This window comes from Artemia franciscana, chromosome 7 (assembly GCF_032884065.1).
Source record: "Artemia franciscana chromosome 7, ASM3288406v1, whole genome shotgun sequence".
In the NCBI taxonomy this organism is placed as follows: domain Eukaryota; kingdom Metazoa; phylum Arthropoda; class Branchiopoda; order Anostraca; family Artemiidae; genus Artemia; species Artemia franciscana.
Window position 1 is genome coordinate 55,921,204 of NC_088869.1, and position 12,224 is coordinate 55,933,427.

At 34.4% G+C, this 12,224-nt stretch overlaps 1 protein-coding gene across 1 annotated transcript in view; it reads right to left on the reverse strand.

Moving 5' to 3' along the window:
- Positions 1–6,936: 6,936 nt before the first annotated feature.
- LOC136029486 (SANT and BTB domain regulator of class switch recombination-like) overlaps positions 6,937–12,224 on the reverse strand; it is an 84,350-nt gene continuing 79,062 nt past the window's right edge. The window contains exons 11-12 of the mRNA XM_065707915.1: positions 10,541–10,649; positions 6,937–7,261 (exon numbers count right to left, since the gene is read on the reverse strand). Coding sequence (XP_065563987.1) covers positions 7,115–7,261; positions 10,541–10,649 — 256 coding nt within the window. The 3' untranslated portion in view covers positions 6,937–7,114. The remainder of the gene's footprint in view (positions 7,262–10,540; positions 10,650–12,224) is intronic.

The following is a 12,224-nucleotide window of genomic DNA, read 5'->3' on the forward strand; positions in this document are numbered from 1 at the left end:
GCCCTCGCAGAACGCATATTTAATGATCCAGACCATACTAAATAGCGACGAAGACCTCACTAATCAAATAATCCACATATTCGTTTCCTATTGTCTTGAAAAGATTTTCCCTATTGTTTCTACTTTTTGTTTGTTTGCCAGACCGTACTGTTTTATTTAATCAAGCCAGCCCAATTTCGCATGACGAAGATATTGCAAGTCAACGAAAGACTCTAGAGATTCGTCACCATATTCCCACAAATAAAAAATTATCATCTCTAAAATGAACCCAAAATTGGGTTCAATCTGTAGTGCTTGCTTTTGCGATCGCTAATAACATGATAATAATACCCTTAAAATGCGAAAAAAAACCGAAAATTTTGACTCTGCCCTCGCAGAACGCATATTTAATGATCCAGACCATACTAAATAGCGACGAAGACCTCACTAATCAAATAATCCACATATTTGTTTCCTATTGTCTTGAAAAGATTTTCCCTATTGTTTGTTTGCCAGACCGTACTGTTTTATTTAATCAAGCCAGCCCAATTTCGCATGACGAAGATATTGTCCAGCACTACACAGAAGCTGTTGGAATTAATAAATCCCAGCATTTAGGTCTAGCTTTGAACAGAGATTTAGTAGGTCAGTTTTCTCAAAATAGAAGCCGATACTTCAGTCGTCCCTCAAATAAACGTTGAACCACTTCCCTAATCATATAATCAAATACGTCATCAGCCCCTCAGGTCTAAAAGGGTATCCGAAAGAAATGTAATTGTTAAAATCAGAAATCAGGTGACCTAGTTCTCCAATTTATTCAATTGCTGCTTCGTTTGTTTGAGTGAATGAGTTTTTTCTTTTATTTCTCAGTTTTTCGTTAGTATCTGTCGATGGCAGTTCATATTTGTTTGGATTTTGTGCAAATCACGGATATTAGTGAATAACTCACTTTATTTTTGTTAGATATTTGATATAAATTTTTATATTTTTGAACTTTTAATGAATTTTATTCAATTTTTTGTTTTTTTTTTCATTGGTTTTGTTGTAATTTCCGTGTTTGTTTTTTTGGTTTTACTTTTTCCTTGATCATATTATTTTGTTCACGCAAGAAAAGAGAGGAGGTTCTTCTCTCGGAATATTCGCTTTCTGTGTCTTCTTCAGTATTTTCATTTGGCCTTTAAAAATCCCACTGTTGATCGTTTCCATTTTTTATGTTATGACAAGCCAATGTGGTTTAAAAAATTTTAAATATATATATATATATATATATATATATATATATGTATATATATATATATATATATATATATATATATATATATATATATATATATATATATATATATATATATATATATATATATATATATATATATATATATATATATATATATATATATTGTAATATATATATATATATATATATATATATATATATATATATATAACAAATATATATATATATATATATATATATATATATATATATATACTAGCTGCTGGGTTGGCGCTTCGCGCTACCCCAACACCTAGCTGGTGGGGCGCTTCGTGCACCCCCAAGACCCCCCCCCCCCGCGCGTAAGTCGTTACGCGCCATATTAGTTACACGCCATTGTAGTTGTGTCCCTGTATATATATATATATATATATATATATATATATATATATATATATATATATATATATATATATATATATATATATATGTTTTTATCTACGTAAAACTTGCGAATATACAACATTCTTCGCTGTCCCATTGTCTGTGCATATAAATAGATTGTCAGGTTTACCGACTCTTGAACATGCAACATATAATTGTGCATGGGAAAACAATCCGTATTCAGATCTATACCTCATGATTCTAATGACTGCTCTTAAACTTTGTTGATGGTGATTGCTAATCGACCATTCCCTGTGTTGCCGTCGTCATTTATATATCCCCCTGTGCCCCCCGGCGTCCCCGTTGTAGTTGTGTCCTGTATCCCGGTCGTCATTTATATTCCCTGTGTCCCGGTTGTCATTTGTGTCCCGGTGTCCCAGTCTGTAATTTCTCTTTGAGTGTCCCGGTCGTCATTTATATTCCTTGCGTCCCGGTGTCCCAGTCGTCATTTGTGTCCCGGTCTGTATATACATTCGTTTTTGAATTGGTCTTTTTTGTAGTTTTTAGTTTTTTAGTTTTTTTAGTTATACCTCATGATTCTAATGATTGCCCTTGAGCTTTGTTGATGATGATTGCTAATCGAACATTCCCTGTGTCCCCGTCGTCATTTTAATATCCCCCCGCGCCCCCGGCGTCCCCGTTGTAGTTGAGTCCCTGTGTCCCGGTCGTCATTTATATTCCCTGTGTCCCGGTCGTCATTTGTGTCCCGGTCTGTATAAACATTCGTTTTTGAATTGGTATATGATGAAATAAATTTTTGTGTTTTTCCCCTTTTTTTCTTTTTAGTTTCTTTTGGTTTTTACTTTTTTTAGTTTTTTTTTCTTTTTTCTTTTTAGTTTTTTTGTAGTTTTTACCATTTTAGTTTTTTTTATTTTAGTTTTTTTAGTTTTTTTAGTTTTGGTTTTCTCCTTTTTTCTTTTTTAGTTTTTTTAGTTTTTTAGCTTTTTAATTAGTTTTTCTTCTTTTTCTTTTTATTTTTTGTAGTTTTTACCTTTTTCTTATTTTTTTTTAGTTTTTTTTTACTTATGTCCTGGTCGTCATTTATACTCCCTGTGTCCCGGTTGTGATTTGTGTCCCGGTGCTTTGTTGATGGTGATTGCTAATCGAACATACCTTGTATCCCGGTCGCTTTCTCTTTGATAGTCCCGATCGGCATTTATATTCCCTATGTCTCGGTGTCCCGGTCGTCATTTGTGTCCCGATGTCCCGGTCTGTAATTTTGTCAGTCGAAAACATGACGTCAGTCGACACACGAAAATGACGTCACTCGACAGACCCACACACACACAGACAACTTATTTTTATGTAGATATATATTTATATATATATATATATATATATATATATATATATATATATATATATATATATATATATATATATATATATATATATATATATATATACTAGCTGTTGGGGTGGCGCTTCGCGCCACCCCAACACCTAGTTGGTGGGGCGCTTCTCGCCCTCCCCAAGCCCCCCCGCGCGAGTAAGTCGTTACGCGCCATATTAGTTACGCGCCATTGTAGTTGTGTCCCTGTGTCCCACCTGTGAATATAGATAGATTTATATATGTGTTTCAAACTACGTAAAAATTGCGAATATACAACATTTTTGGCTTTCCCACTACTGGGAGCTTTCCGTTTCCAATTGCCAGCAATTGATCTGAAAATGTTTGACCAGAGTCATCGTTTTGCAATCGGACACGCATATTTGTAGTTAATTTTAATATCTTTACGTGTGCCCATAAATTAGAATTTTTCAGGCAAGCATTCATTTCGTCTGCAGGAGTTAAACTACGTAAAAATTGCGAATATACAACATTCTTGGCTTTCCCATTGTCTGTGCATATACAAAGCCGTATGTACTAATAATGACGTCATATGCAAACGCTCTTTTTACAAACAAACAAACATGCATACTTAACCGCTTCATTTGGTTCCAAAACTGTGTCGATTGACTTGTAAAGGACTGCCTGGTCTCGAATCTTGGTCAAAACAATATTGTTGATTTCGTGGACGTCTATATTTTTGGGTGCGAGAATCGCTCTTTCACTTAGCCATTTATTATTTTTATAATTTTTTAGAATATTCGGAAATACTTTTTCAATCAATTCATTTTTGGACGTCACTAAATTACAGAAATCAGCAGGTAGTTGTATACGTCCTGAAATTGAGTATCGTATCATAAATGTCTTTTTGTTCCGACGTTAACTTGGAAATGTTATTTTGTACATACGACAATAGATCACTCTTACTGTAACTTTGTTCACGATCCAATTCTACACATGTCGAAACAGCAGCGATACGGTTAGATGAAGGCATTCCCAAATCCTGAAGAGGTTTGTTTGCCATACGTACGCACAAATCTTCTATAATAACTAAAGTGTAGTTATAAATTTCTGATGTAAAATCAAAAGTCATATCTGACGTCTCTAACTGTTTTTGATGGAGTATATCTACGGACATTTTTGACTTATATTTTCCCCATAACTCTGTAGGAGCTGATGGAGAGCAAGTTGTTAAAATGATGCCAAACAATGCACGAATTTCACTTGGGGTTGACGTTTCGCACGCGTCATTGATGCAGTTATCCCAGTGTTGGTCATTCTCCAATAAATTCAGAGCTTGGCATGCACTACGGTAAGTGTCATGTATAGTACCGTTTACAGTTCTCAAATACTCAAAGGATGTCGGACCAGGTACATTCACCAAAAGCAGGCGTAGAAAGAAGCATTCATGTTGATTGGGGTGACCGGTGTAGAGTCTTCCTATCGTGGTATCTTTGAAGATGGTAGGTTGGCCGTCGACTGACTTACCCTGTTTTCGACGTTCAAATACTTTATTTTTAGTATTCCACGTGTAATACGAAGGCACTTCAGTATACAGCAGTTTTTTTGCAAAAGAATCATTTTTGCAAAGCGAAAAAAAGCTGTTAATTTTGTATCCGGTGGATTCAAAGCTCTTTGTTGCACGTTGGTTTCCGAGAAATAAACACGTTGACCATTCTGTAAATGTACCACTAAGTGAACAACAGCTGGACTACGTTCATGTATCGGAAATGAAAGAATTCGCCAAACAGCTTCATTACTGCTTATGTATCTTCCAGCCTGATATTGTACGATTTCGTCGAAATCTTTGATTTTGGGCTGCAAGCCAAAAACTGCCATGTCACTGCCTTTGTTGACGTATTTACATATGTATTTGATTGCCTTTACGGAGTTACAGTATTCAACGTTTATGTGTGCATTAAATGTTTTTGATAATAATGGGGAATATGGAACAACCCACTGGTTATCTACTTCGATGGTGGTACCGTTGCCATTGTAGGTTCTTCAGTCATTTTACAATTAGAAATTTCTCTTTCAACGGTCTTCTTACAATTAAAAATTTGTCTTTGAACGATATTCTTAAATACCTGTGTCCTGGTCGTCATTTATATTCCCTGTGTCCCGGTTGTCATTTGTGTCCCGGTATCCCAGTCTGTAATTTCTCTTTGAGTGTCCCGGTCGTTATTTATATTCCCTCTGTTCCGATCGTCATTTGTGTCCCGGTCTGTAATTTCTCTTTGAGTGTTTTTCTTTTTAGTATTTTTTAGTTTTTTACATTTTTTCTTTTTTCAGTTTTCTTTTTCTTCTTTATTTTTCAGCTTCACTATGAAATACATATCGCCGAACCTTTGTTTTTTTAACTAAAATCTGGTAGGCATTGATGACCTTATCCAAGTCAAAATCCCAAACCCAATCATCATCGCTATCATTTTCAGTTTTGATATGTTTTGACTCTCGCTGTCCAGGTGGATCTTCATCTAACTGCGCGGTTTTGCGTTCTTTAGCCTCAAGCCTGTTTCCTTGCTGTTCTTTTGATTCCTCGGCACGCTTTCTTTTCTGACTTTCTCTATCAGCAGCAAGTTTTTTGGCATAGACTCTTTGAGCATCTTCATCGGCTTTTGCCATGGTAAGTTCATCAGTCATTGTAAACTTAAACATTAATAGATTTCTACGTGAACATATGTCTTAAATATCTTGAATGACGTCACCGTCAAAGCAAAAATGACGACAACTAATTTCATGACGTCAGTGGACACAGAAACATGACGTCACCTGATCCACAGACAGACACACAGACAGACAACTTATTTATATATATATATATATATATATATATATATATATATATATATATATATATATATATATATATATATATATATATATATATATATATATATATATATATATAATGTAACAAATAATGTAAACAAAATGTTTACATTGCGTTTTGTTTTCAGTAACGCACAAATGACATTATGGTCATTAAAAGGCGTTTCCCCCCCCCCCCCTGTTTGCGGCAGTTTTTATGGGTTTTAAATTTGAATCTGTCATCTATTGTAATTTTGTTCGTTTTGGGTTTCATCTCTTTCTTAATAATGATTTATATTCATTTTACCCTTGAATTACTGCTTGAGTTTATTCTACTTGTCTTTAGTCTAAGATATCTCTTTATTTTTCTTTGAAAAACTCCTCTCGTGGAATTCTTTTTCAAAATTAATTTTGATTATTTTCAATTGATATTCTGGTCAATTTTGATTGAGATTTTTTAAATGGGTAATAAAAGAAATATTTGTAAAAATTAATTTTTTCTGGATTTCTGCTTAAGAATCAGGATTTTGGCTTTCGGTTTACCTTTTGGACAAAAGTTTGCAAAACTTTGTAACAACCACATTGTTCAGGTTAAAACATGTACAATCTTTGCGCTTATATAGAACGTAAGCCATTCTGACCACCGTCATGTCAAAACTTAAAACATTGATAGATATTAATCCATAATCGCCCTCAACATGTTCTAAAAGGTTTACTTGCATTTCCTTAGCTGTTCCTGAAATATTACAGATACCGGGGCATAACTTAAAACCCTTACCCTTAGGGTTTTGGTTGGTGTCATCCCCAAAGACAAAACTAACGGACCTTTCAACTATGCTGAACAAAATGGCTATCTCAAAACTTTGACTTGATGTGTTTGGGGAATGATGGGCCTGGGGAGGAGGTGGTACAAGATGCCCTCCAATCATTTTTGACTCCTAAAAAAGGCACTAAAACTCTCAATCTCTAATTGGATAAGCCTCTTTCAAAGTTTCTACGACAACTGCTCTACACGAAGTGCCTTGGTCAGAAGATACAAAAATAAGAAAAACAAATAGTACATTACACCCACATCACTCTTAACTTAGGCAGCATTATTACGCTGTCTAGGATAGAATAAAACTGCTAAAGATAGAGATAACAATCAAACTTGGAATTGTCCCAGTTTAATGAATTTCGGTAATCAACAATTCTTGTAAGTTGTAATTCATGGCAATCTTGATAAAAATATTTAACACATTCCAAGAACTTCCAGTTGCACTATTTAAATATTTTAGTAAATTTACTTAAAAGTCACTAAAGCAAAAGACGAGAACAAAGTTTTTCCTGAAAATTCATTTGCCTGATTTTGACCTAGATTCAATTGCAGCAAAAGCAGTCACCATTGCAGATTGGGCTCGACGGTCACTTTTTGTAGTCCGTTGACCTCTTCCTGGAATTTTTGCTGTACCACTTTGGAAGACATCTTTTTTTGTGAAGCCCTAGAATGAAAGTGGATTAAATATCTCTTCTTCTGCAAGGTCCATGGTCCATAGGAAAACCTCGGATGTAATGATATACGAAAATGAAGTACAAATAAGATCTGTGACTAGAGGACTAGTGCACACAGATAACAGGCTGGGACTCTAATGAATAAATGAATCTCCTCCACGGAAAACATCTCTCGGAAAATTCCCCAGGATTAATTATCCCCCCCCCCCCCGCTTTCAGAAAGTTCTCCCCAGCGGACAATTCCCCAGAAAATGTCCCAAATGTAAAATTGAGCATCAAAAAGAAAAGTATAAAAAATAAAAAGAATGAAGGATCAACAGATTCTGGAAAATTTTCCCTATGTTGCAAAATATAGACAGAACATGCGGCGTAGAGTATCCTACAGTATTTATACTTACATTTGTATTTCTTTTAATTCCCTTTTCTCGATTTTGGGATTGAGTTATTATAGCATGGTAAAATAAAGGCTAAAGAAATAAAAAACATGAAACAGAGATAACAGGCTGGGACTGCATTGGATATATGAATCCCCCCCCCCCCCTCGTGGAAAATTTTACAAGAAACAATTCACCGGATATTGCTCCCCTGCCAACAATTACTCCCTGGTAAATTCCTATATATGTAAAATTTATCTATCAAAAGGAAATTAACACAAATAAAAAGAATGGGGAAAAGAAGGGATTTGGAATATTTTAAAATTATTTCAAAGTCTATGCAGAATAAATAGTTCTGTCCGTATATAATTTTCTTGGTTCTGACTTGGAGCTTGACTTGATATTATTTAAAGTCAATTGATAAAAAAAAACTTTACTTACTGTTTGCTTTATGGGAAATAAGTGACCAAATACAAGCCCCTTAAAGGTATTTCAGACTGGAGAACCATCTAATATGCACCAAGGGGACATGGTCTCGAACACAAGGGGTAAACTGATATCGTGTACTATAGATGTCAGTTCCAGAACAAGCTTACGGCAAGTTATTACTTGTACATTTGAGTCGTAACCTGTTATTCCTGTGCGCTTCAATTGTATCAGTTGCAGTTGCCACTAATTCCATATTTTCAGATTATATTCTTTAAGTTTTATCTCAATCTTATGTCGTAACTTAACCACAGAAAACCCGATAAACATAGTTGAGAAAAATCTTTAATTAATAATATTTTCTATATGAAAATATCATATAGTTGAGAAATAAAAATGTAGAAAAAAACTATACGCGGTACAAATATTTCACACCGTATAGTCTGCCTATATTTCTCTTAATTCTTATTATTTATCATAATATGTTTTTCACAGTTTTCATATGGGGAAATTTTTGGGGAGGGGTTGTCTGCAGAGAGAATTTTCCACAGGGAGAATAATTCTAGTGACTTCTATGTGGGGAGGGGGATTTATCCTCGGATTTTTCCGGGGGGATACACCAGAACAAATTTCAACAACATCTCAAAATTCTTCAAAATTATCCCCATGGGCATTGATGCATCGATGCCAGTGCAATTTTTATGATCCGTATGCTCCCTGGGTGCCACCTTGCCAAATGCTTTTTAAAGATTGGTATGAAAGAGACTCTTCAGGTTTTGGTTTTAATTTCAAGAAAACAAAAAAAAGGCTGTAGGCTTCAATCAGTGCTGTATGGAGGCAGTTCCAAAGTGAGAACCCCTATCTCGTACTTGAGGACATCCTTGTAGAAAGCAGTTTTGACCATTTTTCCCTTAGGCTTAAAACTGTTGTGTACGCTGTAGTTGTCAAGCCAGTCAATAAATATGGCTTTCACCATTTTACCACTATCGACTTTTTTGGGCTTTGTGATAAGTGACGTCAATAACAAAAGCGTAGAAGGGGGAAGGTAAAACGCATTTTTCAATCTAGAGGACGTAATTTTTTTCAATAACAATGCTCAAAACGAGCATTTTTCAATGGAGTTACCAAAAACATATATTTTTCAAAATCAACAAGCAAAATTTTTTCCCCTAAACAAAATTGACACCCTTGACAGAGACCTCTTAGTGTGCCACTTGGAATTTTGGATTCCCGTTTCAGGGTTTCATTTAAAAGATTCTTGGTTCATTGGCTCTTTATTAAGATTTCCGAGTGGTCTGTGTTAACCTCCACAGCCTATACCATTTCACAGCAGAGTTCAATTTGCTGCTGTTTCGTTCACCACTCATCGCTTTTGCACCCACTTTTCTCATATTAAGATTCCCAGTTACAATACTGTGTACTATTGACATAGACATGTTAAGTTCTTCTGCTATTAAATAGCAGGCTGGACCAGTGTTAGGACTCAAAGAGTTCTTTAACTTTTGACACGTTTTAGGCCAACAAATTTTTGCAGGGTGCCAGAACTTTTTGCCAAATTTATCCTTGTGCTTATACTTGTGAAAAACCTTGACTTTTGGCATGAGGCTATCTACACGGGCCCGCTCAATCAAGATAACTGTCTGTTGCAGTGTCACAAAAGAGAGTGCAAAATTGATGGTGTATTGCTGCTCTATCGTCTATTCATTTTTTCCAGTTCTACTCCGTGACCAAGATGAAAAAAAATATGTTGCATCTATCTATCGTGTATTGCTGCTCTATCGTCTTTTCATTTTTTCCAGCTTTACTCCGTGACCAAGATAAAAAAAAATATGCTTTGTACAATGACTTTTGCTCACACTCTCACTGCTCAGAAGCGATATCTGTGCGGTATGATGCTTAGACAATACCCCTACCACTTATACTACAAATTCAGAGAATTCTAGTGGCAACTGGAATGATATACTTCTTGAGGTCCTCTTTAATCTCTTCAAGGATTTTACGTCCTGACCATCTCAATTTTGAAATGTACGTAATGTCTCTACCTTGAGACCCAGCTGAGATTTTAATTGAAAGATATGGTATAATCTTCAAAAATGCATATGAAGGGCGAACTATGAGACAAAATAATAAAGTATAGGATAAATCTTAAAGTGTTCATTGTGGCGAGCCTTTTAGATCATTCGTAATACACTAAGAAGAAATTTTCAAATAAAATAACAAAAGCTCAGGCAAGGCAATATAGAGCATAGACGATGACAAACCCTGACTTGTATCTTAAGTTTAGTTCTGATGAAAGATTTTTCAAGTTTTATCTAACAACTTGAAAATTGTGCATGAAATTTTGTCATTTGGCTACAGTTTGCGGGTAGTCATTTTTAATCCGATCCTCCTCTTACTGTGCGCATGACAATCCAGATAATTGGTAACAACACTTTATTTTACACTTCAATGTGATATAAAGAGGTTTACCTTATGATATTCACATGCCATTTGAAACAGCAAGTTATCTTCAAATTCTCTGAGATTATCCTGGTTGGCACGAGTTGTTAACAAAGAATTCCAGCGTAAGTCAGTATTCCTAGAAGAAACTATATGGATATTTTTATCGAATTGAAATAATTAACGGAATTACTTAAATATTGTCTTCTTCGAAACAATTGGCTAGTATTACTGAGTTTTTGGCGCTTGCAATACTATAGACCTCAAGTCCTTTATAGTTTTCAATTGGGGTCGGATTTGAGATGAAAGCACGGAATGAAAGGTTGGAATGAAAGCACGCCTTTTCATAGATATATTAACTTTGACTAAAAGTTTAGCCATTTGTGTATTATTAAGGTTAGAATAAACAGAGTTATTTCCATAAAGATAAACAAACATATTTTCTTACTTTTTTCTCAAGTTGTTTATATTTTGCACTTGGCAGAATATATATATGGCATCTTATTGGTATAACTTTTACTATAAGTTAGTCATTTGTGCGTAAGAACGTATACGCACAAGTAAACGTAAGATGGTATATCTAGAAGGAATTGCTTTATTGAATTCGCTGAATCACTCCAAAGATGTCATTTATGTCTTTAAAGGTAATTTTATTCAAAATGAATGCATGTAAATACATAGCAAGGTGTATGGCAAGGTAGGCATTCCCTGGTTAATTGTGCTTATGCAAACAAAATTAAACAAATGAAAATATAGAAAAACGGCTTAAATTCTTATTTTTTTAATCAAAAATTTGTTTGTTGTTTTTTTTTTGTCCACTATACTATTCAAAACATTATACCCATGTTTCTATAATTACATTTGTTTAATATTGCAAATGGAAAGGCAATTTGGTCTAATAAATTATTTACTTATGCAACAGAAATAAAAAACAAAGAGAAACAAGAGATCTTAGAATTTAATTTCGCATTTCAGACTCTTTCCAAAGGTAATATATTGTAAATGGAAAGGCAATTTGGTCTAATCGGTTATTTACTTATACAATAGAGATAAAAATACAAAGAGAAACAAGATATCTAGAATTTGATTTCCCATTTCAGACTCTTTCCAAAGGTAATAAACATTACCATTGTAATTTTTCCTCAGCCCTACTCCTATATTTTAGGTTTATACTAAAAAATGCTTACCTGGTGGGTTTCTGCTTTTATTTCTGCTTATTTCTTATAAATTGTGTGTTCAGAATTCAAATTGAACTGCTTTCAAACAAAAAAAAATAACAAGTTTTTGTACATATCATAAGGCTATATCTGGCTAAAGGGTGCATGGGGCTAAGGCACAACTACAATGGCATGTCTATATGCATCAGGTTGATCCTTATGTATGCAGCATAGGTAAAATTATAATGGCAAATTTTATGTAGCAATTCCTATATTATTAAGCTTTTGATTATCAAGCAAATCCACACTTAAGCAGAAGATGGAATGCTTAGAAGTAATTGCTTTATGAATTAGACTCAACTGCTCCAGAGATCTTTCTTGTATGTAGTGGTAACTTCACTTAAACAAGTTGCTATTAATTACATTGAAGGGTATATGGTAAGGTATTTGGCAGATATAAAACTTGGTTCATAATGCTGCAGTTATGCTAAAATAATAGTCAAGTAAATGACTGGTACAAGAATAGATTTGATTAACACAATTCACAAATTGAGCCT